Source organism: Cyprinus carpio, chromosome A14 (genome assembly GCF_018340385.1).
Source record: "Cyprinus carpio isolate SPL01 chromosome A14, ASM1834038v1, whole genome shotgun sequence".
Lineage (NCBI taxonomy): Eukaryota > Metazoa > Chordata > Actinopteri > Cypriniformes > Cyprinidae > Cyprinus > Cyprinus carpio.
Window position 1 is genome coordinate 22066134 of NC_056585.1, and position 27012 is coordinate 22093145.

Consider the following 27012-nt stretch of genomic DNA (forward strand, 5'->3'; position numbering starts at 1 on the left):
CTGTAGCTTTTACTAACACTGTAATTATTGTGTTACCAAAACCTTTGCTTAAGGCTGTGCTTATTTGCGGTGTATCTTTTGTGATGCTTTGTGTGACTAATATGCTTAAAGGGAATAGTTCACCCAAAAATTTAAATCTGCTGAAACTTCAGTCACACTCTGACCAGCCAAGATGTAGATGAGTTTGTTTCTTCATCAGAACAGATTTGGATAAGTTAGCATTACATCACTTGCTCACCAATGGATCCTCTGCAGTGAATGGGTGCCGTCAGAATGAGCGTTTAAACGACTGATAAAAGCATCACAATAATCCACAAGTAAAACACACAAAAAACTCCAGTTCACCAAAGTTTTCAAGTAAGCAAGTAATGTAAAGTTAAATTCTTCCAAATCTGTTCCGATGATGAAACAAACTAATCTACATGAGAGAGAAAAGTTTCATATTTGGGGGTGAACGGTTCCTTTAAGATTTGTGCCTCTTCAGAGAGCTGGGGAGGGGAAAATGCAATCATAATCACTGTCCCAGTTCAACTGTTTTTTAGATTGAGTTACCTTTGACCATGGTTTTATTAATAGAGAATCCAAGATTACTGAATCAATGCACGTTTAAATGCAAGTTGTGAAGAGAGGATGCACAATGCATTTGAAGCAGGCCAGAAGGACGTGTGTTCCGTTCCGCCCACATTCTGAATGCTTCATGCTTTTGGCTGGCAAAAGAAAAATCTGAGTGGCCATTTCCAATTGACTGTTGTAAACTTGTCTTCCTACTGGTGCTGATGAGTTCAGTGGCCTCCTGATACTTTCTCTAATCTGCATTTGTCTCCTCTCTTCTTCTAGCTTCTTTTAACTCTGTCTTGGCCACCTGTTGGAAGAGGGGATTACAGCTTCCACGAGAACTAAGCGTCCACTCTTCTTGTCTTTTTCACTCCGTCAGCCTTGTTTGAATATTTAGATTGTTGTTTTTTTTACTTTCATGCTGAATGCCCTGTTGATGGCCTTATGTGGGCTTAACATGGTATTTTTCAACAAATATTAGCTGTGTTTCCTAATTAGGGCATGCTAAGCAGTCCCTCATTAGTATTTTTTACAAACACCGTTTGCTGGTGACACCAGAGCCAAAGCTCTGGTAGAAAGGCTGTGAACTAAAGGAATGCTTTGGAGTTTTTAGTTCATATTTTGTCTATGATATTGCCTTGCAGTTTCAATCTGTTGAATTAAAACAATCATTTAGTTTTTCTTTCATGAGTACATGTGTTTGTGAATGAACCTGCATGTCATCATCAACATTAACAGTGTTAACTGTGAGGAGCAAACGGATACTAACTTATTTGCAAACACTATAATTTAGGTTGTGAATTAAGATGAGTAAGATTATCTTTAAGACTTTTTGACATGCTGGCTGTGAGTTTTAAGAAAATCCAAAGAAAATGAGCCCCGAAAGTTCCCGGTTGTTAATGCAGCAAAATGTGTTAACCGAGATCTTTATTTGAAAGCATGAGCTAAATAAGCAAAATCTGAGAGTTTTGTATTGTATGTTTTGTAATCCCCTATACATCTCAAGTCTTAAATAGTCACAGTAATATAGTTGTAATTTATTTAAGATATAATCTTGAAGAATAATGAAGCACCTATTGAAATACCATGTAGGTCACATTCAGTGCCAATTTTAATATTCTTTATCTTCTGTTCTTTTGCATGCCCTGAACATATTTTTGTTCATGGAGTTATTCTTTGCTAAGACATATTTACTCTTCAAATGCTTACTTTGGACTATTTTATTACATGTATTTATTCCAGGTACAATGTGCAGTTACATTCAGTTTATGAAAATGTCTTTTCCCATTTTGCCAAATATAGCATTTCGATATGTCAAGGTTTTTTTCAATTTCAGATTTTAATTTCAAATAAGTCAGTTACGAGGTACAGACGGTCATGCATAGGCTTTGTGCAGTACATATAATTTTAAGGACCTATTTTGCGTATCAATGTCGGGGCATTTTTTTAATGATTAATGACATTATTGACAAGTGACTGTTTTCTGTGTGAAACATTTTGGGTGTCAAGACTGGCCTAGATTTTTCTAGTCATCTCCAATGTTATCCCCTTAATTTCAATAACCCCCCACCCCTGTCATACCAGAAATTTGTGAAATATTTAACTGTAGTAAGATTCCATGGTGTACATTTTCAATAAAACATTTTTAAAAATCTACATGCTATTTCATGATTAAACCTCCAAATAAATGTTTATATATTGTTATTGTACTGCTTTCACCCTTAAACATGAGTTCAGATTTATATAAAATATTTAGATAACATTTAAAATATTATACATAAACTGATATTCTAAATACAATTAGGAATTCTATGAAGAAAATGTACTGTTGGCTATGTTAAGTTGTTTCGCAAGATAAAAGGAAAATTAAGGATTTAAATGCTGCACGATTGTTTGGTATGAAAGCAGACAGGCTTGTGTCCTCAAAACCTAGTCAGCTGGCTATTAGGACAGCATTTTGGCAATCATTGTCGCGCTCAACCACTTGACTGGAACCTAGTCAGCATTGGCAGGCAGCTCTCAATAGAAACACAGCCAAAGCGTGTCCTGCCTGCGTTTTCCCATCTCTGGCCACTATGAGGCGCTGCCACTCAGGACTCATCAGCTGTCGGCGCTCCGTCACAGCAACTGTACTGTGTTTGTCCTTCGTCCCGTCGCACCCATATTTAATATTTAGATAGTTTTTGTTTATTGTACTCGATAAATATGTCTACAACGACCGGTGGCGGAGAGTTTGGCAACCCTCTGCGGAAATTTAAGCTGGTTTTCTTGGGCGAGCAAAGCGGTAAGTGTTCAGATAACATACGTGAGACGTGGACAGAGAAACAGGCCAAGTTAAAGGATGCTACAGAAGGATAGATGTTACCAGATACACATGCAAATAATTATCTGACAGTTTGAACGGTTACAGTTGGGGACAAGCACTTAAAATGCAGCAATATTTACGTTACAGTAAACGGTTGTCATGAACAATACACGAACAGACGTCATGTGGCATTTAACCTAACATCCTGCAGTATCCAAATTAATAACGTTATATATAAAGAAAAGATACCAGATAGGATATCAACTCAATTCTGCTTTAAATCGACATAGTATGATTATTGTTTACTTCCTGTTCTTTCTCTTCGTTGTTTATGTATTCTCGCATGTAGACATCGAAGGCAGTATTAGCACGTTTGTGTTGTCTGTTCGTTCTTACCCCACAAAAAAGAGAGCTCCCGTTTTAAAAGGCCTTTTATATGGAGCACCATCGATCATTTGGTTTTCAACAACTCGTGAAACGCACCACACATTGTGCTACAATCGTGAATGAACATGTTTTCAATTGTATCTACCATACTATCTGTTGTGAAGATGGTTGCTAGCGGATAGCAGTTTAGCACGCGTTTCTAGCTAGCCGGCTGTGACTATCAAGATAATGGAGATCATAAATCACATCAGGAGGGATGTTTAACTGCCACATCATCCACGCCTCATCCACTTTTTCTTTTCATAATGGCTGGATCTGACGTAAAAAAAAAAAAAAAAAAAAACATCAGCGTGCTGTCGTAAGAACGATGAGTTACAGTCGTATCTTTAGCCTGTATTGAAATGGTATGTTGCTGTGAAAGCAGGACGGCGACACCCATGTTGCCAACACAGCGATCAGAGTTCAGACTCATCCTGCAGACCTAGGTGGCACCCCTTCCCTTCTTGACAGCATAATATGCCTTTCAATGCGAACACCAGGCATGCTGTCTGTGTAGGGAGCACCTATGTTTTTAGAGACGTATTAACTGTGAGGCCCTTATTTCTAATGCTTTATGTGTTTGTTCTCTTTTTTCCACAGTCCGGCAAAACTTCACTTATCACGAGGTTTAATGTTATGACAGCTTCGATAATACCTATCAGGTAACACCTGCTTTGACTGTCAGAGCCCCATATTGTGTTCACAAATTTTTTACCGTGTTTACTGTGCATCTTCTAATATCTGGCCAAAGATTGTAAAATCTGTAACGCAAATGTTTGGGTGTTGGTTCAGTCCGGTTGTGTTCTCTAAAGGAAGGTGAGTTCACTTGTGCAATAAAATTTTGTCTTTTAGTCATCATCTTGTTGATCCAAACCTTATCTTCCATGGAACACAAAATGAGATACTTTAATAGAAAAATGTTGTTTCCATATTGTCTCTTATGCTCATAAAGATTGCATTTTTTTTAAATAAATGTGCAATAATAAAACCGTAATATTGTGAAATATTATTGCAATTTAAAATAAATGGTTTCTATTTGAATGTATTTTAAAATGTAATTTATTTCTGTGATGCAAAGCTGAATTTTCAGCATCATTACTCCAGTCTTCAGTGTCACATGATCCTTCAGAAATCATTATAATAGTGCTGATTTGGTGGTCAAGAAACATTTCTTATTTTTAACATTATAAAATTTAATTTAATGCATACTTAAATGCTGAATAAAACTATTAATTTCCTTAAAAACAAACTTTTTAATGGCAGTGTATGATGGATTTTAACTTGCATTTGGTACTTTGCAAGTGTTAATTTAGTTCGTATATCTCAACTCCCCCCCTCATTCATACCACTGAGATCAAGTTTGCTGTTAATTTGACGCAGAGTGTCTTAAAAAAAGAGCAATGAGATTTTCTGTGAATAGGACAATTATATATGACACTATTGTTTTTTTAATCGTATCAGACTCTGGTGACTGTATACATTCATTGTAAGGAAAGGAGTCAGTATGAACATTTTGCCAAAATAATCTCCCTTTGTGTTCCACTGAAGATAAAAAGTCTAAAAAGTAAAACAAATATTCCTTTAATGACCGATTTTGCAGTGTGCACTAATATACTCATTGTTTCTCTCTACAGGCAACTATTGGTATAGACTTTCTGTGTCAAAACCATGTACTTGGAAGACCGCACTGTAGGACAGAGATCATCTCGCGTTTCTAGAATAATTTCCAAGGAGTCTCTTGTGTCCAAGCCTTTTTGTCTTATTAGAAAGCTAGCATGTTTTGTATAAAGTCTAGTTTTAGTTTAAATATTGACTAAACAATATTTAGCACCAGTATAGTTAGATGTTTTTGACACACACTGGCTCAAGTCATTCGCCTTGATGTTTTCTAATATCTCCTTTAAAGTCTATAAGACATCTTTATTTATGTTATTTATTTGAAGTTCATCAGGTGATTTCACTGTCTATGTCACAGATTCATCATGGTTATCATTTGCGTAATTCTTTGTGCATGCTTGTAGCTCATGTCATTAGTTTGTTATTTATTTTGATTTCACCTTTTTAAGTTGGGTTGTGTCTTTGTCCACCTCACCCCACTCTCTTCCATGGCTGGGTGCTGAATGGGTCCCCATGCCTGTTTGTGCTGCATGGATGGTCATAGATTCGGCTACAGCTGTGGGACACTGCTGGGCAGGAACGCTTCCGTAGCCTCATTCCCAGTTACATCAGAGACTCAGCAGCCGCAGGTGGTGGTCTATGATATAGCAAGTAGTAGTAGCTAGTGCCCTGCTTCACCACTGGTCGGGGTCAAGTTGGGTACTGCTTGGAGTAGTAATGGCACTCATGGAGCTTTTATAGGTTGTTGCTGGTTTATTTTGAGCATTCATGGTAAAGTTAAAATAAAATGTAAAAAAAACACTTAATATAAGAGAGGTATACATTTTGTTTTTCATTTACGTCACCTCTCATCAGTGTTTTCCCCACAGACTTACACTCTATATGTGGTGGCACTTCCCCCCCTGGGGGATATCTATCTATCTATCTATCTATGTGTGTGTGTGTGTGTGTGTGTGTGTGTGTGCGCGTGTGTGTATATATATACACACACACACAAACACTATCTGGAAAGATGAAATGAAAATGACATCGAAGCTTTTCTGAAGACAGTTGGTTCCCTGCAAAGATACATTCATATAAAAAACACCCGCGCCACGTTTTGATTATGAAACGTGGAGTGCTTTTTGTGTGATTAGACTGAAAGCATTCCATATTACATGTTGTTACATGTATGGAGTGCCATTTGCAAAGCATCTTGCAGAAAGCAGCGTCATTCAGAGAGCTGGAATGGAGAAATGCCCAAATGCCTTCAGATGGTCTTTAAAATTATTCCTATTCTTTTATTTAATAAAAACCTGAGGTCATGATCTATAAATACAGAACTTCATAAGAAAAAATGGTAATTTTTTTAGCTGCATTTTCTCCATTTTCATTTCTGTTGTTTTTGTTTCTTTGATGTTGTCCTTTTCACTTACCCTGCTCCCTGCCCTATCCTCTCTTTATATCTTTTCTTTTCTCTGTTCTACTTTTTTTCTGTGCACACCCTGGTTTGCTGTCCCTCAGGTTCGGCTCCAGCTGTGGGACACTGCAGGGCAGAGCGCTTCCGCAGCCTCATTCCCATGCTACATCCGAGACTCCACTATTGCTGTGGTGGTCTATGACATCACCATGTGAGTCTGAGCCTCACTCCTTGGGTCAGCAAGGATTTATATATGCCTCCAGGGCACAGTTAGCACAATTTTGGCAGCTGCTTCTAAGTCATGGCAAGATCATCTTAGTATGGTTTGCTTGGGAACAATATTTTTTATTATTCGAATAAATAAAAAGTAGGATTGTACTTTCTTCTCTTTTAACATCAAACATGCTGATACTGAGCATCCGAAATGACCTGTGCTTTAACTTAACCGTCCTCATGAATTGTTTAATCTTCATACTAACAGTCTGCTTGCAAACTTTCTACTAAGAAAACGTTGCTTTGAAGTGAATCAAGTGGTATTTGACCACTGCAAAATTTGGATTGTGCAAACTGATTTTTTTTAATCGATCTACTCAACTGAAGTCATTTCCAACACAAGAAGACTTTTTTTATTTTTTTTTATGAGTCCTTGCCTGACTGGGTTTTTTTTGTGTTCCCTTGTGGTTCTTCAGATCTCAACTCTTTCCAGCAAACCTCAAAGTGGATAGATGATGTCAGAACAGAGCGAGGAAGTGAATGTCATTAATCATGTTGGTTGGCAACAAGACAGACTTTGGCTGATAAAAAGGTACAGTCATTGGCGGAGTTTGATGAACGCATCCTTTGTTCATCCCTCAGACGGGACGTCACGGTTTTAAGTTTTTTTTTTTGTTCAGTTTTTCCTCCCTTTTGCATCGATTTAAATATTATGGTTGAGTAATTTGTGCCATGGTTTCTCTGTTTGCCTGTTTGATCATTTTTCTCTTGTGTTGATTTTATTTTTTTGACTTGTTTCCCAGTACAACTTTTGTTTTCATACCCATATTAATTTGAACTGTGGTCCACACGCCTCCACTATGGACAATGGCGGGCAATCTCGGTTGTCAGTAGAGGCTAGCCAGAGAGAAAAAGCTCGGGAAACTGGGTGTGATGATGTTACATAGAGACCAGCGCCAAAGCTGGTTATAACGTCGAAACATGTTGGGTGAAATTATACAAGACGTAGTTCAGTGACGCTAAGGTTTCTACTTTTGTGTAACCAAATCGTGTAGGGCATTATTGTTGATTTCCATGGAACAATAATTTTGACTAAGCCCTCATGGTTGTAAAAATGAGCTAAACACACAATGACAGTAATATAACAAATACAACTCAAATAAATGTTTTAAAGGGGTCATGATCTGAGAGATCAAAATTCCTTTGATCTTTTGACATGTAAGAGGTCATTGTACTATAAAATCATCTTAGAGTTTTTAGAACTCCAAAACTTTTCTTGTTAGTCTAAAAACAGCTTAAATTGAACCAAACTGCCAAAAATGACAGGTTGTGGAATGTGCCACTTTATGACCGTAATAGTGTGGCTAACCACCTTTCCCCTGCAAAGAAGATCTATAGAAGATCATCTATAATCCTACTCTTGACACATGAACATTCAAAGATTGTGTTGGATGCAGGGTTGCAAAGTATGCGTTTTTTTTTTTTTCACAGCAATCTTGGCTTCTTTTAACTGATGCCCTGGGGGCATTAAAAAAATACCATTTAACCCATTTACAACTGATAGTATTAATCTGTTTTAAATCCAATATACAACGCTTGGTTTCTTTCTTCCACGTTATTTTACCGGTGGACTGATCATTCGTCTTTACAAATGCATGGGGTACATGTATTGATGCAGGATTTTCAGAAAGATAGGAAATGTAAAAGTCAGTGCTTGTGCTGACTAGTATTGCGAGATACTCTAAGCCGACCAGTAATGTCCTCAACACAAATGGGTGTGAGTAGCTTTTATTATGTTGGTCCGCTGGCACTACTTTCTTCGGTCGTGTTTATTACCGTGAGATATTGCTCCTTCTGTTCTGATATTCTGCTTAAAGAGTATTTATCCTGTTTTTGAACCTAAATCAAAGCAGCGTCTCATCTATGAACTGATGTCAGCATGTCAAACAATACACAACTGTTGCCAATTCAGAGCAGTGGGCATTGTCTCAAACTTCAGAGTCTACAATCCCGGGGCGCCCATCTGCGAATTTCCGCCTATTCAAATAACACAACTTGTTTCCAATGAAGTTGGGGTGATCTTCAAACAAGGACAGTTAAAGGAGTGCAAAATAGCGTCCTATTTACTGTTAAATTATTCCATTTTTGTTTTTATGGGGTGGAAAAAGTCTTGATAACTTATTATAGTGGAACCTTCAGAGAACAGTACAATATAAAGAAAAAAGGCAGTTCATCATGATTCCCATGGTTAAAATAGGGATTCTGTTGCATTTTGAAGTAAGTAGCGTTGAACGAAACGGAACATACATGTTAGGGGATCCCTTTATGACTGCAAAATTCTGGGAACAAAAAAGTAATGTCTACTTATGCAGTAGTGTAAGTATGTCAGTTCTCGCCTTATAGAAATTCACACAGAAAAATGTCCCTATTCACCGTTTTAAACCACAGCATTGTCTATCTGGTTAAACCACACGCTCTACACGTTGGTAACATAACCGCAAATTTGCTTGATCATCTTGAACCTGATGCACAGTGAGCAGATACATATCGAACGAATCACGCCCTCACAGAGGACTCGAAACTCGCCATTAGTGCGGATATCCTACTGGAGCTGACTCCATTTCAAACATCCATTTTTTTTGTGATGGTAATTACACCGAGACCATCATGTTGTGATCTCTGCTGCCCAAGGGGCGAAACCAAAAAGAAATATGTAAGAATGCTTGACATTAACAACACACAAGATTCTGGCATGCCACAGTATTCAGGCAGAACGCTCTCTGCAGATATCAATAGTTCAAATGAAATGCATGTTAGTCACAAAAAAAGTCATTTTACATCTAAAAAACTCCTCGACAACTCTTGTGTGTCCTTTTATTAATAGTTTGCTTTATTGATTAATGTTTTCAGCGTAACAATAAATGTCTAGCTCAGTTAAACAAATTTTGTAACCGGGTTTATATCTAAAACTTCGTTTATGCAAACTTTCCCCTTCTGACTCAAATGCCAGACAAAATGTCCACAGATTCTGTCTTGGTCTGGGCATAATCACAACAAAAACTATCTGTAAAAGACCGCTGTGTACTTGAAGCTACTTTCTAAAATTGTTTCCTTATACAAACCGTCTAAATTATTTCTCCTGTGGGAAGTTGGTCAAACATTTAGGAAATGCCACAGATGCATTGTAGAAACATTACAATAAGTAGTTTCTTACGCGTTTAGTGGGCAGTTGTTTTGTTGTTAGATGTTCTCATCCCCAAAAATGGAAACTTGCCCGGTCTTATTTGTCATCCCCCTGTGAGTGCCTCGTGTCGTACAAACATGTATCCACAATTTTCCTTCATTTGTGGAACACAAAAGTAGACATTTAGCAGAATGTCCCCATGCTTGCTTTTTACTGTACTATAGAGTAGATTGAAAGGAGTATTTTGACCGGACATTCCTCTACATTCTCTTCTATGTTACATCTAATATTCAGCTGTCTTCCGCTATGGCTTTCACAAAAGAAGAATGTAACTTTTTCAAACATGGCTTGAAAAACAACATGAGGGTGACGAAGAATTAATTGCTGGGTGAAGCTCGATTTTTCTTTTAAGCGAAAATAAACACGCCAACAACAATATGCATCACGTTCCCGTGATAGGGTGTTCAGCATTATTTTTTGTTGTTGTAGGGGTTGTCCTCAATATAACAAATGTGTCTTTTCTCTGTGAATAGCCTTTCGTTGATCTGCAGTGCAGTGATTTCTCATCATATTACGATTTCAGCCATTTTCTCAAGCTTTCAAAAACCTGTGATGGGGTCCTATCAAAACTCTTTAATTCCTCTTTTTGTTTCCCCTCCCAATAACTAATGTGAACCTCAGTCAGTCTCTGTCTCGAAAAAAACTTCTGCCCCTGGATTCGAGGCGTTCTTTTTGTCTGTCTGTATTTGTTCCCTGAAAAAAAAATCCCCCTAACCCCCCACCGCCTTCGGTCGAGCAGACAGATTAACACGGAAGGGGGCGAGCAGAGGGCTAAGGAACTGAATTCTCAGGTTCGTCTGAAACCAGCGCAAAGACTGGCTACAATGTCAAACATGCGTAGAATCACTTGAGAAACGAGGACGGCCCAGCCCTACCCTTCCCTCCACCACACTTTTCTTGTGCTTTCCTTTGGTTTCTTGTGTCTTTCTCTGCCTCACCCATTATGGAGCCGTTCTGTCTGCCCCCGCCTCACATTCAACAGGTGTTTTTTGCCGTGCTTTTGGACTGCTGTTTTGTGTTTTTGTTTAGTTTTGTTTGGCTTGATGTACTGTGTCACAGATGTCCTTTGCATGTTAGCCGAGTGTGAGTGTCGCTAGACGATGATTCTTCTTTACTGTTGCTGTGGTTGTAGCACCACTTGCTATTCACAGACTGGATGTAGACATTTTTATTTGTGCATTGTGCTTTTATTATAGCATTATTGTATTGCTTTTTATTGTCAGCATGAGTAGAACATGGGAGTCTATTACTTTGTTTTTTTTATAATGGTAAGTGTCATAAGAAATACACTCCTTTTCTTAATCTCTACCCAGTAGGTAGTTATGATTTAGTTTAAATAGGGGGAGACCGGGGCTATTTGCACATTGGAAAGTTTCCATAAGTGATGACACTACTGTTCAAAGCATGGGGTTTTTGAAAGAAAATACTTTTTTTTATTTTATTATTTTTATTAATTTTTTATTTTTTTTTTTTTTAGCAGGGGCACATTAAAATTGATCAAATGACACGGTACAAGACATTTGCAGTTGTACAAAAGATTTCTATTTTCAAATAAATACTTTTCTTTTGAACTTTCTATTCATCAAACAATCCTGAAAAAAAGGATCTCAGTTTTTCTAAAAAACAAAAAAATTAAGCATAACCAATGTTTTTTCAACATAGGGCCAATAATAAAAAGTTTCTGCGAGGCGCAAATCAGCAAATTTAGAATGGTTCTTATATTTTATTTTTAATCAAACTTTTGAACTGTTTAATGTATATCTCGATTAACTATAAGAACAGGTTTAGATTTTTAACTAATTAACTTACTATTTTTTTTATTTTTCTAGCTGTGTCGTCGTGTTGCTGCTGCTTTTGCCTGGAATGGATAGTACACCCAGAGAAAAGGCAAGAGGACAGTATCCTTCACATGCAACCGTAAAAAGCCTTCTGACAAATATGACATCACTCACATTAAAATGTCCAGAATCAGTTTTGTCCGCATCGCCTGATAGCAGGAGATCATAACCAGGGCTTTTTTTTCAATGATTTAAACCAAAACAGAAATAAAAAAAATGGACATCTCCACAGAAATGAAATGTAGGTAATCCAAGGTAAAGACCATACTTTATACAAATGTACATGATCTAGTCACTAACTGAGCCTCCTTAACGGCCTGAACTTTTCAGTGATCGACATCACAACTGGAGAAGCCTCCGGAGCTGGCCTGTTACCGAGAGCCAGCTGCTCATTGAATGCTAGTACCGCCCCCCCCATCAAACTCGCTATGTTCAGACCCCCCTCTATCGTCGACCACTACCCCCCACACACAAACCAGCTTGCTCTCAGCTTCACAGGGGCATGATATCACTTAAATCGCTCCTCATGTCATTACGGCCCCGCTCATGATAGCGGGAGTAAACACACTGGTACCTTTTCTTTCTTTTCGAATCCAAGTGACTTTTCAGAGTAACCGTGTGGATGTGCTATTACTCCTGTATTAAAATGGTATTCCAAAAATACATATATTAATGGAGAAAAAAGTAAAATCACAGCATAGATTAAATGCTAAAACCATGTCATATTCTTCATGCTGTTGTGGCTGCATGGCATATATGTTGATTGCAGACTGAGATACACTCACGTGCTCTTGATTTTTTCACACATCAGTGCCGTCATACAATCATTGGTGAAGTTACCAGTTCAAGATCTGGGGCTGAAGTCATCATTTTAAGCCTTTGTTTTTAATTTCACCTGGAGGAAGTAGGCTTGACATTAGTTCATTGAGAGGCTGTATTCTTGTTGTTACTGATTCATATGTTTTTATTTTAACATGACACATTACACACATATTTGTGTTATTGTTTTGTGGTTATTTAAAGAAAGATACAGAGGGATCTCTTTTTGAAACTGTTGTGACACTACTCACGGACAGCAATATTCTTGTCATATTTGGTATTTGGTCACCTAGGGAATATCATTTAGAAGGTATTTTTGTTTCAGGAAATACACATGTATGGCCAGACAAAAAATAGTGTTTTTTTTTTTATTTTGTGAAAAGCCTCATTCTGGACAATTTTATACATGATAATTTTTCGGCAGGATTGCATGGATGTAGAGATGTAATTGAACTAATGGGGGAAAAATAGGATTTAATGTTTCTTAGAAAAGGGAATTGCTTTTGCTATTGATAAACATATTTAATCATTCACTACAACTCAACAACACTAAGTATATTTGCTGACTTATCCACGAACTGAGTAAAACAAAACCATAATGTGTAATTGTAAAAACTGTAGTATGTGGTACTAGACGAAACTGAATCGTAACACGTCACTCTGATCTTGGATATAGAAGCGTCAGTTCACAGCACACTATTCACGCTCATTTTCTGTCTTGTTGTTTTTGCTCGCGCAATGTGTAGTAAAACAGCAATGCAGTTTAGTGAGACGGTCTAACACAAAATGCCTGCTTGTTTTTTGTCATAATGCAAGCAGTTTACAGGCCTCATTGCCGGGTGGTTTGCGCGAGCCTATTAACATGCGGCATAGCGCTAATGAGTTGTTTATGTTAATGCGATATTTAGATTTGCTTCTGTATCACCACGTTATCAATATTCTATTTGCTTAGTGTACCAGACACTTCGTGGTATGTGCTTTGTCGTAAGACTAGTTAGGTTTCATGTGTGTTTTATTTAGATTATCTCAACTAGTTTGTGAACAGTGTGTCCGTATGCTTGACTGGGAATGGCAGTTAGCAATGTGTAAACATTTAATCAAAGGTTTGATTGTAAAATTTTGCATTGTCTTAATTTGCTTCACTGTATCATAAAGACCTAGATCGTGTCCCTATCTTGGTCACATTAAAGACTGTCCATGCCCCCATCTGCTAAATGCTGGGGTGGTCGAACAGTTTAACTCGAAGGGGATTGAGTTATTATTTGCTGGAGAGGTATCAACCGAAGCCCCCAGCCCAGTCACTTTATTTCCTCTCATTCAAACCTGTAACACCGACAAGCCTTTCATCACTAAGACTAAGAAAAGGGCATAAAGTGTGTTCGAAACATTAACATTTAATATGGTTTGATATGTAGAAGAGTGAAACCCTGCCTGAACAGGCAGCTAATCACTTGTGCCCTCTGACTGAATACTCAGCTAGTGTGCTGCTATTCTGAAAGGTGTGCTGGATCTGTTTTTGAAATGACCGCTGTCGTACCTAGGTGTTTAAGGCCACGTGTTTGTGTGACACAAAATACTATTATTATATGCTGTAAAAAAATGGAAGGTTAAAGAGACGCCAAAATGTATCACAGGAATAAAGATATTATCACTCAAAGTTATAGCTTTTGTTCGTCCTTGTTCTGGGTTCTCCTGTATGCAGGCCTATAGATGCACTATATAGTGTTTAGAATAGTAATAATGAACTAACATTGATATACTATGTAGCTTAGAGATAACTTAAATAACGATGACAGGAGGTTCTTAATTTACTTTCTAAAATCTTTGATTTTTCATCAAAAAAATTTAAAAAGCTGGTGAATGTTTAGTTTTAGTGCAATATGCTTTCCTTTTTTGACCATTCACGCTTTTTGTAATTTTAAAATTAAATATAATTATTAATAAAGGTTTTATTTATAATAAATGTGTCCGTGTATATTATACACTTTTATCATTCTATATATTTAAATATATAGTTTATATATAGATATAGGTATATCTATAATGCGGGATATAGTCATATATAATAGATGCGGATAGATAGATAGAGATAGATATACAGATGATAGATAGATATAGAAAAAATATAAAAACTTAAATGTATATAAAAAAGTATATGTTTACTGCAGTATGCAAAAGGTTACATAATGGTTTAATGTTTTTCAACTATTTGGCCCTTTTATTAAAATAAATGTTTTTAATAAATTTAATACTTTTTTTAAACTCTAAGTTCTGCTGTTAGTTCTATATAATCCAATCCATGCAACACAAGAACAGAAAACGTGTTTAATGATAGTTGCCGGTGATTTAAGGGTTTCGGTTGGTGAACACAAAGCGGAGTTCACCAGCTCGTCTTAGCGGTTCCTTCATGAATGTATCATGCTGAATCAGTGGAACAGTAGCTGAGAGACCACTGTACCTGAACACGAATGACCAATCACTAAACGGGCGGTCCGACACACTCCAGTTTGTTCTAGAGTTTCAACAGTCTTACTTGTGAACATAAAAGCCTGTGAATATCAATCAGGATCATGTCAGTGTGGCTAAATCACTGTGGTTCAGTGCTACGCACCTTGCAGTGTTGTAATACACCTGTTCTAACTCCCGGAAGTGTGACGATATTTTTCCACGCGCAAGAGCTGACGCCAGGTAAGGAATGTGTTAGAAAAATCTGTCGAGCTTGCAGGTGGGACCTGCGACTATAGTAGTTACACACTCATTCTTTGCTAACCAGAACAAAGATACTTAGTCTTGGTAGAAGCACTTTCCCTCCAACGCATCTTGTTTGGGAAAGATCTGTATTTCTCGCAGTGGGTTTTTTGATCGGGGAACTGTTTTCAGGTATGTCTCGCGGTACGGGGAATAATGTCCAGATGAATCCATGTTTAATGAATTCAAAAGACAATGCTTGTCCACGAGAACTGGCTCAGTAAATATGATAAAATGACATGGAGGTCTGGGGTGGTCGAGGTGGGCCCCTTTAATCAGCTTCTACAAACAGCAAAGGGAACTATCCAAAGTGCACCAAAATCAAGGTCAGAGATTTCCCTGCATCTAACTGTTGATTGATTTTTGTGGGCGGTATTAAAATGTTATAAACTTTGTTAGGAAACTTGAATTATTACTACATCATAACATGTTTAAAATGGGTCATTGGTTATTGCATGAAGTTATAATAGTTATGGTAATTGTGTGGGTGTTGTGTGTTATTTAGTATTTATTTTATTTGTTTTGTTTGTATGTCATTTTGCAATATATTTTCTATGGAGCCCCACAATATCGTTACATTTTGTTTCTCGCGATTAACATTTCTTTTCTATTTAATTTCCATGACCAGTCCTGTGTGTACTGCTGCCATAACCACACGAATTGAAATGCGTTGTTTCCAATGCAGTGTAGAATGAACATAAACGGTGTATCGGCTGCCACCCATGTTTTGACGTGCTTTCATTCACGGCATGTACCGGAAGACATGGGACCCCTACAATGCTTTTAGAGTTTTGGGACATCGCTCGTCCCTGGCTCCTAATTGCTGATGTGGGCTACTATTCAATGTATCATGTAATCTTTTACAATTTGTATCAATTAATTGAAGGTCGTTTTTTATTATCTTACAGTCATTTCTAGGTTTGAATCTTTTGGGATTTTATTCGTCTCAGTGGTAGTCACCTAACCCTGTTAGTAACATTTTTGAAGAATAATTTTGGAAGAAAAGCCTCCTGGACCTATGTTTTTTGTGTGTAGTATTAGCTATCAGATCGTTAGGCGGTATTGTCAATTTGGTTCAACTCGTACTTTAATGTTGTGGCTGTTTTATGGTCCCTACATGTCCATAAAATAAAATAAAAATTAACAAAAATAAAAATGTATTCTTTATGTCACAGGGCTCTGACCCACAACCCCTAGCTGACGCAGGAGAGATGTTGGTGACCCTGCTCTCATGCGCAGGCATCTGCAAAATGAGTATGTGATCATTAACTTCTCAAGTGGAAACCATCCGTACTTCTCCTGATTTTACGTGGTACGCTTCTGTTCATCATACGTTTTGTGTTACAATACATTGAGTTTAGAGCTAGTTGAAATATCAGATTTACTTAACGGTAAATGTGTTGTCCTAGCCTCCCCTATGGGTGCCAGAAAAAAACAATTGCAAAAAGAATGACCTGTTTCGAACTTCGTTTGCCTCCATCCCAATCTCAATGAAGTGTAGGAGACACATATTTGAACATGAAATATTATGCGCATTAAATAATTAGAATGTAGTAATACAATCAGTTGACAAATAACCAACCTCTTTTAAATAAGTCCTTGCTATCAGTTTAGAAATTTCCCCCCCACGGAGAGATCTTGTAGGGCCGTTTCCCTTCTAGCAGGTTACACTGTATTCAGAACCCACATGGGCCAACAGCTGCATTTTTCACGTACCCTCACAAGCTGATCCCAGAGGTATGACTGATTCCAGCTTCCCTGCTTCTTTTGAAATGTGCGCCCATCATTTATTTACACTGTAACACCAGTTAATTTGTTGCCGTTTCGTAATGATTTTTTCATCTTTTAGGTCCTCTTCTGCCAAAAGGGGATCGTCCAACAAGGGAGTCTCAGGTCCTGGCTCCAAAAGTAAGGTAAACATATTTCGTGTCTGTCTAAAATTGTTTCTGTAGATGTACTCTTTGATGATGCTATTGTTCTTTCTTATGGATGGACAGTGTTTAAAAGGCTTGTGAAATCACAATTGTTACCATGGAAACCAACGGAATACTCTTTGTTCTGAAGAACGCTCACGCATACACTTGCTGTGTCCCCAGTGTGAAACTTGTTTATCTTGTTCTGTCTGTAGCTGCATGACTACAGTCATTCTTTTCATTTGACAGAAGAGAGTGGTCACGTAGGCTCCTATCTAATACCAATCTCTTTATTTCCTTTAGTACTCATTCCATGATTATCACTGACACGCAAGCAATCATTGTCAATTTTAACCTTGTTAGAAAAGAACCTTTAATAATTCTTTAGAGCCTTCAATTGAGGTGTTATCCAAATGAGAACGATGATGTAGATGTTCTTTCTGATTATGAACAGCAACGGCAGTCTTGACATTGACAACGGGGCTTTTTATTTGTCCGTTTTCATAGCTTGTGAATTATTACTGCATATAGGGTAGGGCTGTTTGGCATTGTGTCCCCCAAGATTTTCTCTGTCCAAAGGGCACTGATAACGTGGACCTGTAACATCACGCTTGGTGTTTATAAATTATTATTGAACAATGAGTTGTTTGTTACATTTCCGTTGAAACACATTGATCAGGTGGCCTTGTACCATGAGCCTGATTAGCTGGCTAGCCAGGTAAGTTTCAGTTTTGTTTGCAACTAATCCTGGGTTTTAGGTACCGTTGAAAGTAGCTTGGAATTTTTGCGGCATTTTGTCAAGTAATTTATATAGTAATTATTAACTATATAAATTCACGTCACACGTTTCACTTTGTGACCTGTGCACTGATAGCAGCGAGATAATATTGTCTGTTTATTTGTCCTCTTGTTTCAATGAACAAGTGATTTTCTACGACGATCTCTTCAACCTTTAGCAAAAGAGTTTTGAATCTCGCTGGCTCTCTCGCAAGAAGTAAATAATTCTTGCTCTGTGCTGCAAGGCATGTGATTGGCTGTTTGCCACTGATGTCAAACATTCAATGGCCCACGCTCCACAAACTCAGGATCAAACCTGAGTTTGATGAGAAAGTTGATGACCAGCATCGTGGTGAACCAACAAAGCCAGATTGGAGTTGGTTGGGTTTTTTGTCAACTCGAAACTAATCTTGTAACTCTGAATTGCGTCCAACTACCTATCATGGTACAGGCCCCAAGTGTTAAGATTTTATTCATACTGTGTATATATAACACTACCATTCAAAAATGTTTTGCATCTCATGCTTACCAAGGATCCATTTATTTGGATCAAAATACAGTAAAAAAGTAATACTGTGTACTAACTTATTATTTCAATTTAAATAAACTGTTTTCTGTTTTCCTAGAATGATGTTTTAAAATGGTAATTTATTTTCCCTAATTGCAAAGCTGAATTTTCCGAATCATCATTACTTTAGTCTTTATGTGTTATGTGGATATTTCAGAAATCATTCTAATATATTTACTGCTCAAGGAAACCATCTTTATTATTATTATGAGTATATTATATTCATTATTATTATACGTGTTGAAAATGTTGTGCTCATAATAGTTCCTGTGGAGGATAACCTGATACTGTTTTTTAAATCAGAATTGTTTAAATAGGAAATTTCAATAGAACATCATTTATTTGAAATAGAAGTATTTGTAGTTATTTGTGGATTAGAAGTGGATCGGGTGTTTCTTCTTGTCTAGTACTACTGCTGTAGTTAACAAACAAACAGTAAAAAACAGACTCATTAACTTAGTTCAGAAGACTCAGACTTTATGGCCAGTTATGTCACCCTTTGATACACTGTGCGGCCGGAAATCCAGAGCGACCCAGACAGACACCAGAACACTGTTTATTTATTATAGCTATGCTTGGGAAAAAAGACTTGCTGCCATTTGAGTCACTGCCACCGCTTAAAAAATGATGAAGTAACTCTGGATTCCATTCATTGTCCCTGGCTGGGTTACACAAGAACAAAAAAAAAAAAAGTTTCACTTCCCGCTGTAACTAGTACCACTCCCTCATGCTCTGGTTTCAATTCAACAGGTCCTTAAGAAGTGGTCCATAAAAGCCGGTCAGAAAATACCCTGCGTGGAAAGCCAGGCCAAATTCTCCAGATCATAAGCCGTGGCGGATACCCCATACAGAGTGAACTGCCCATGATGGATCCAGCAGAGTCTGTTTCCATCCAGCGTGGAGACTCGCGCGAAAACGTGATGATAAGCTTGACCAAGGATGGCCCCCCTCTAAAGAGAGTGAGGATAGTAGATTAAAATGAATCAAAGAAAGTTTTACTTCAGTTGACAGTCTTTAAAACCGGGTCCTTGTGACCGGGTCCATTACGCAGTTACCGTCTCACCCCGACTTATAGCTCAATGATGCCAACAATCCTTCTTCACACTCACAGAGTACGTTGTTTACAATCACTGGTGCACCGATATGCACATTCCATTATCCTGTCTAGAGTTGATTAGGGGCTTGCATATGCGGATAGTGGTGCTTACTTGTACACAAGAAAACATTATGCAGTTCCGCTACTTAAATTTAACTTTAAAAACCCGGTGAAGGTGGTTCCTTGGTCTTTCAAAAAGATCTTGTTTTGCCTTCTTTCATTTGATTACTAAAAATGATTTTGCTCAAACTAAACACTCGAAGATGTTCTTATGATTTATTTATCATAATATAAGGTACAAAGGTTAATCCTTGTTTTAAGTCTTAAAGGTAGCGTAGGGGGAGAGGTTCCTCTCAATGTAATCCGTTTTGTGTTTGTTGTATTATTGTCCTGTGTGCCTTTTCAAAGACGGTGTTGTCTGGATTGGCGTGTGTGAAAATGATTGACAACAAGCAAACCCATATGAGAAAATCCCTGTTTACAGGCCCTGTAATCCGACCAAAAGCAATCCAAGACACAAATGTGGTTACTTACACCTCAGATTATTACTTTGAAGTGGTAATTAGTTGATTTGCCTGTAACAGGCAGAAGAAATCAGAAAGGCGAAGAGGATTTGTAATGATAGCGCTTTTTCTGTACTTCTGTTATGTGGCCCTTGAACATGAAAGAAAATGACCAACATTAGCAATAACATGATACACAGCGGATCAAGGCAGTGACCCATATTTTGATGTTTTCTTTCTGAGGAAAGATTATGGATATGTAATTTTGTGTGTTTGATAACTTTAATTGTACATGTATATGAAAGTCCTAACTCACTGAAGGGTAATATGTGTTTTTATATAGCTTTAAAATTGTAAATAAATTTTATGTTCAAAAAATGCCTTTGAAAAACAACTTTTTTTTCCTCCTAATAAGAATGTTGCATCTTTTAGTGTGTTTATTTAATGGCACACTAGCACAATACTAGTTTACATGATCATGGTATAATACCTGGTATTTGCATTGTATATTTAGCATTACAAACTCACTTGCCCACCAATGGATCCTCTGCAGTGAATGGGTGCCGTCAGAATGAGAGTCCAAAACAGCTGATTTAAAAAAATAATAATCCATGAGAGTAACCAACATCTACTCAAGTCCATCTATTAACATCTTGTTAAGTGAAAAGCTGTGTTTGTAAGAAAGAAACCTAGCATAAAGCCTTTTTTGGATTTTGATGTGAGAGGACATCAGAGGATGGGCTTTTTGACTGGAGGAAGCCCTATTAAAGATAATGGATAATCGAGTCATGTGGATTATTGTGATGTTTTTATAAGCTTTGAACTCTCATTCTGATGGCACCCCACTGAACTGAACTGAATACTTTTTTTTTGTCATTGTACAATGTTTGTATAACAAAATTCAAAATTCACTGCAGAGGGATCCATTGGTGACCAAGTTTCATATTATGCTAACTAAAAACTCATCTACATCTGGGATGGCTTGAGGGTGAGTACATTTTCATTTTTGGGGTGAACTATTCCTTTAATAGCTTTAATAATAAACACTTAGTTTATATAGTACCTCCTACTTAGAACAGTAAATTAACAAAGCCACACTAACATCATAAATGTAAGTGTAACAACGTAAAACAAGATCTGAGACATAAAATATTCCCTTCTTGCATTTTCCCCTCCCCACTTTATACTTCATACAGGTTTATTTTAAAAAAATGAGCACAAGTAAGTACTTTGCATGAGCATATGATTTTGTTTAAATGACAACTAATTAGTCAGCAGAAATCGCATGTTTTGTCAGCAGGGCATCAATCATTAAAACAACTGCTTTGCTTTGGAATACAAAATTGAAATGCAATCACAAAAAGAGCTTAGTTAATAAAATAGTATATGATATATTAAACATAATATTTAGCTTTATTTAACAAATGGCCTCTAAGTGATGATATCAATAGCAGATCATAATTTAATCATGATGGTAACGACTATAGTAATTTCATTTAATAAATAACACATCTGCCATGTTTTTCTTTTCATATGCATGACACACTATTGCCAAAAGTTCTGGGACGTCTGACTTTACATGCACTTGACCTTTAATGGACAACCCATTCTTAAAGGGTTATTTCACCGTAGGGAGGCTTGAGACTGTCCCATAGACTGCCAAATGAAATAACAGTGTCAAGGTCCAGGAAAGTATTAAAAAGCATCGTCAGAATAGTCCATCTGCCATCAGTGATTCAACCTAACGTTATGAAGCGACGAGAGTACTTTTTGTACACGAAGAAAACAAGAATAATGACTTTATTCAACAATTCCTCTCCTCTGTCTCTCCAAATCAGCGTAGAGCCATTTTGACAAATCTGAGCTGTACGCAGGCCGTGACACTATGAAGGTAAAATGACGTCAAAAAGATTTGCATACACAGGGTAATATTTGTGGAAGTGTACATAAGACTGTAAGCGTAAATTAAATTTGCATGCGCAAGAGAAGCTTTGTAAAGGTGTAAATCGCGTTTCAAGCGTAAGAAAAAATGATTTGCAGCATTTTACTGTTACTTCTAAGTGTAATTCATGTATTGTAAAACTGTAGCTTCATGCTAAAGCAAAATAAATATGATCTGTATGCTTCTGACTTCCATTTTTCTGCACTAACACTTTGGGCACTTTTTTTTTGCCAAAAGACGTTCAAAAGCACTGCAAGCCTGTGAACGGTGATTTGCAAGCGAAAACAACAGTTTAAAGAACTTCAAAACAGCTCGACTGCATAGAACCAATCTGTATGTGTAAAAAAACAAACTGCTGCAAATGTCTAAATGACCTGTTGTGCATGTGGGGCAAAAAGTTCCAGAAATAATGCGATATGTATATTTCTTTTCTCTGCTCTTACAATTTTGACATTGATTCTCTCACTAACTGAGTTTTGCAAGCGTGAGGGGGAGGGCGGGTCCACCTTCTTCTTGTAGACAATCAAACGAGCCTCTCACTGACTCTTCATTTAATCAAGTAACAGTAAAATGCTGCAAATAATTTTTTCTTACGCTTGAAACGATTTACGATTTTTTTTTTACGATTTACACCTTTACAAAGCTTCTCGTGCATGCAAATTTAATTTACCCTTACAGTCTTATGTACACTTAAATATTAACCTGTGTATGCAAATCTTTTGACGTCATTTTACCTTCATAGCCACAAGGATACATTTTTTACGTGTATTTATGCTTTGGTTTGAATGAAAACAGTGCAGCGCTGCTGGCACGGAAGAGCGTACCCTGCCTGCGTACTGCTCCGAATTGTCAAAATGGCGCTACGCTGATGGAGGAGAGGAGTTGTTGAATAAAGTCGTTATTTTTGTTTTCTTCATGTACAAAAAGTATTCTCGTCGCTTCATAACGTTACGGTTGAATCACTGATGGAAGATGGACTATTCTGACGATGCTTTTCATACTTTTCTGGACCTTGACACTGTTATTTATTTGGCAGTCTATGGGACAGTTTCAACCCTACTGGTTTTCATCCAAAATATCTTGAATTGTGTTCTGAAGTCGAACAAGCTTTTATCAGTTTGGAACGACATGAGGGTAAGTGAATAATGACAAAATTTTCATTTTGCGATGGAGTATCCCTTTAATGCGCAGGGTTTAATATGGAGTTGGCCCGTAATTGCAGCTATAACAGCTTTAAACCCTTCTGGGAAGGCTTTCCACAAGGTTTGGCAATCTGTTTAAGGGATTTTTTTTTTACCATTCTTCAATAAGTGCATTTGTGAGTTTAGGCACTGATGTTGGACGAGAAGGCCTGGTTTGCAGTCTCTGCTCTAATTCATCCCAAATGTGTTCTATCAGGTTGAGGTCAGGACTCTGTGCAGGCCAGTCAAGTTCCTCCACACCAAACTTGCTCATCCATGTCTTTATAGACAGTTTTCACTGGAACTAAGGGGCTAAGCCCAACCCCTGAAAAACAACCCTACACCATAATCCCCTCTCCACCAAACTTTACACCTGGCACAATACAGTCAGGCAAGTACCGTTCTCCTGGCAACTGCCAAACCCAGACTCGTCCATCAGATTGCCAGACAGAGAAGTGTGATTCGTCACTCCAGAGAACTCATCTCCTCTGCTCTTGAGACCAGTAGCGGCGTGCTTTAAACCAATGCATCTGACACTTTGCATTGCACTTGGTGATATAGGTTTGGATGCAGCTGCTCAGCCATGGAAATCCATTGCATGAAGCTCTCTACGCACTGTTCTTGAGCTAATCTGAAGGCCACATGAAATTTGGAGGTCTGTAGCTACTGACTCTGCAGAAAGTTGGCAACTTCTATGCACTCAGCATGCACTGTCCCCACTCTGTGATTTTACGTAGCCTGCCACTTTGTGGCTGAGTTGCTGTTGTTCCCAATTGCTTCTACTTTGTTATAATACCACTAACAGTTGACCGTGGAATATTTAGTAGTGAGGAAATTTCACAAATGGACTTATCGCACAGGTGGCAACCTACTTCAAGTACCATGCTTGAATTCACTGAGGTTCTGAAAGCGACCCATTCTTTCACAAATGTTTGTAGAAGCAGTCTGCATGTCTAGGTGCTTGATTTTATACATCTGTGGCCATGGAAGTGATAGGAACACCTGAATTCAATGATTTGGAGGGGTGTCCCAATACTTTTGGCAATATAGTGTATCTCAAAGAATATGCTTATTTTCCCCAGAGGAAAGGAAATGATGAGAAAACAGAGAAGAGGGGAAAGTATTTGAGAATTTCGCCAGCTGCATTCAAAACTGGCACAGCTCAAAACCACCACTATGGGCGAAGCTGTGAATCATCAGGCATGTCGTGAAGTGTTTGAAGATGATTTCTTTGAGCAGTCTCTTAGTCAGAAAATAGTTAGTGGGAGGAAGATGATGCAGGGCAGCTAAAGGTTTCACAGACACACCAACGCCTCATCAGCTGCGTCACTGCACCGGTGCAGTCATGAAGGTCAGCTCTGCCACCTAGTGTACAGTCCTCTCCTTCTGCCGCTGGTAGTCTAGAAAAACAGTTGCACAGCACATTTATGTCAGGTACTCCAACTGAATCAGTTAACTAAAATGCTCACTACTGCCACATATGAGAACAAAACTTGAAATGAGCTGGATTACACCATTGTCTTCAGTAGAGCTACTTTACAGCTGAATTGAAATTGTTTGCAATATCAACAGTTACTGAATTGATTTGAAATTCATATTGAACCGACTTGTGCTAAATAATGACAATAACTGTTAATAGCTGCTTATAGTGGAATTTTCATAAATGATTCATAATTTATGTTTCAGTTAAGTTCAATAACTGTAAATATCAACACTGAATACTTGAACACTACTTACACTTGTCATTTTAGAGATGTTTTACAGCAGAAATTAAATTTGTCTCATATCTGAAGTTCCCTGTTTATTACTGCAAAGCTGGTTTAAAACAATCAGTATTGCATAAAACACTTTATGAATCAAAAATTGAATTGACTACAGTATCTGAAACAATCAACTATAGACCTAGAATAGAAAGAAATACACAACCTGACTAGAATATTATCAAATATATCACAATATAAATGAATCCACTACATATTGAAACCATCATGTCTGATTTTTTGCATCTCAAGGGAAGGATGAAAATAATACTCACTGTAAGGGAAGTATCGAACCTTCATCAAAATCTCTCTTGCAGTCTTTAAAATCTCCACAGCCTAGGAGAGAAATCAAGATCACACCGATACTATTTAGAAGACGAGACATCCAGCGTGTTTCTGTCTTTTGGACTGACATATCAGAACTTACCTTTGAATGCTCAATGTCTTGAAAGTCCACATCATTGACAGAAAGCACCTGATCGCCCTCTTGCAGTCCTGCCCTGTGGGCATCTGAATCTGGCACCACCTGTCAAAACATTTTGAGCAAGACCAAGATGATGAAGTCAGTTCCTTAGCCGAAAGATAAAGAAGGTTTTAATCTGCAAAACTGACCTTTGAAATAAATATACCAAGCTGTGAGGCCTTTCCTCCACGGATATTGAAGCCCAGTTGTGCACCAGGGGGCTTATTTAACACTATAGTGCGAGGTAGGAACTGAGTGAGTTCATTGTTGTAGTCAGGGTGTTGTATCCTCTGATTATAAGAAAGAAAGAAAGATGTAGATTAGGTCAATGTGATCACAAAAGATGAGCTGGAAACATAGTGTTCAATAACAGCCACCTCTTGTGGAGGGATCCATGCAGGAGGGCTCTCATAGGAAGGAAGAAACACTACTGGCAGTTGATAATCATCGTACGGAATCTTTTGGTCCATGTTTTTTCGAGCTAGAATTGAGGAGGGAGAGAGAAAAAATGTGAAATTATGATCCTCAATAATCTCGATATATTTTAAATGTAAGGTTTCTTTTTTTTCTTACTTTTCAAGACTAAATTATTTACAAAACTGTGAATATACATGCATGAAATGACCAAAGATTTATAATTAAATTGGGTGTAAATTCACTCTCTACGGTTCTCATTGTACAGTGAGTACAGCGGGCTAGCTTGCTAACACTCAACAGTAAACACAAGATGCGCTGCACAATGAGCCATAAGCCGTTCAAATTATCAAAACGCTGCGCGAATAAACTGACGTTACAAATATGATCATACTAAAATGAAAGACAAGCACTATATACAGCTGCTTTTGCGCGACAGTTTTGTTTTTGTCTATCAACTCACCAAGCACTCCTCGAGCGAACCATTAGCCACGCCCTCCTACAGATCATGTGACCAGCACTTTTTTTTCTTTTCTTTTTTTTTCCCCCTCAGCAAGAACTATGGAGAGTTAAAGAAAATATTGATATTGGGACAGTTTCACACATTTTTTTCCAAAGACCTTTCAAACTGTAAATGTGGCCTCTCGGTCACTTTTTGACAAGTCCGCTTCCCGTTGCTCAATTACAAGAGCATCCTAAGATCATGATTCGTTTTTAGTTTCTGGAGCTCAGCTAAGTTTCTTTCCATTTAATAAAAAAAAGACTTGAAGGATATGTTCAGTAGCGTTTAAGGCAAGACTTTCAGGTATGTCAGAAATTGGCTTTCAAATATTAACTCTGAAAAAAAAAAAAAAAAAAAAAAGTTTGTTAGCAATAGTCTACCCTTTTGTCCCCTATAGTTGAAGCAGAAATAGTTTATCAGCTTATACTGTAAATGTATCCTACTGAAGAAACGAGAAATAATTAACTAAGTGACCCTGGCAATTAGCTTATACTGTAAATGTATCCTACATACATACAGAGAAATAACCACTTGTTCTTTTTGTCCTTACTCTTCCTCTGCTTGGAAAGACTTGACTGTCACATTTTGATAAAACAATACATTAAGAAATATACAATATCTTGTTATACTTTGAAGGTCCATGCTTATTAGAAAACGAAAAATCCAAAATCTAAATATTCACATTCTATAAATATAACATTTAAATTACATGTTGTTTACATTACTTGC

At 37.5% G+C, this 27012-nt stretch overlaps 1 protein-coding gene and 1 pseudogene across 1 annotated transcript; one reads left to right on the forward strand and one right to left on the reverse strand.

Moving 5' to 3' along the window:
* The first annotated feature begins 2729 nt into the window (after positions 1-2729).
* LOC122147535 lies at positions 2730-17300 on the forward strand (annotated as a pseudogene).
* Positions 17301-23085: 5785 nt separating this feature from the next.
* On the reverse strand, positions 23086-25838 carry LOC122147463 (PDZ domain-containing protein 11-like). The gene is made up of 5 exons (XM_042770241.1): positions 25745-25838; positions 25517-25657; positions 25332-25430; positions 25180-25240; positions 23086-24544 (listed from the first exon to the last, which is right to left on the reverse strand). Exons 1-5 carry the CDS (start codon positions 25835-25837, stop codon positions 24510-24512), a joined length of 429 nt encoding a protein of 142 aa, XP_042626175.1. The 5' UTR covers position 25838; the 3' UTR covers positions 23086-24509.
* Between the last annotated feature and the right edge of the window lie 1174 nt (positions 25839-27012).

Bases quoted from the DNA above. Each gene is read 5' to 3' on its own strand.
- LOC122147463 (XM_042770241.1), bottom strand. From the start codon at position 25,837: ATGGACCAAAAGATTCCGTACGATGATTATCAACTGCCAGTAGTGTTT. The intron at 25,431-25,516 runs GTCAGTTTTGCA...ATGTTTTGACAG, and splicing joins TTGGTATATTTATTTCAAAG to GTGGTGCCAGATTCAGATGC. The intron at 24,545-25,179 runs GTGAGTATTATT...CTGTTTTTCTAG, and splicing joins GGTTCGATACTTCCCTTACA to ACTACCAGCGGCAGAAGGAG.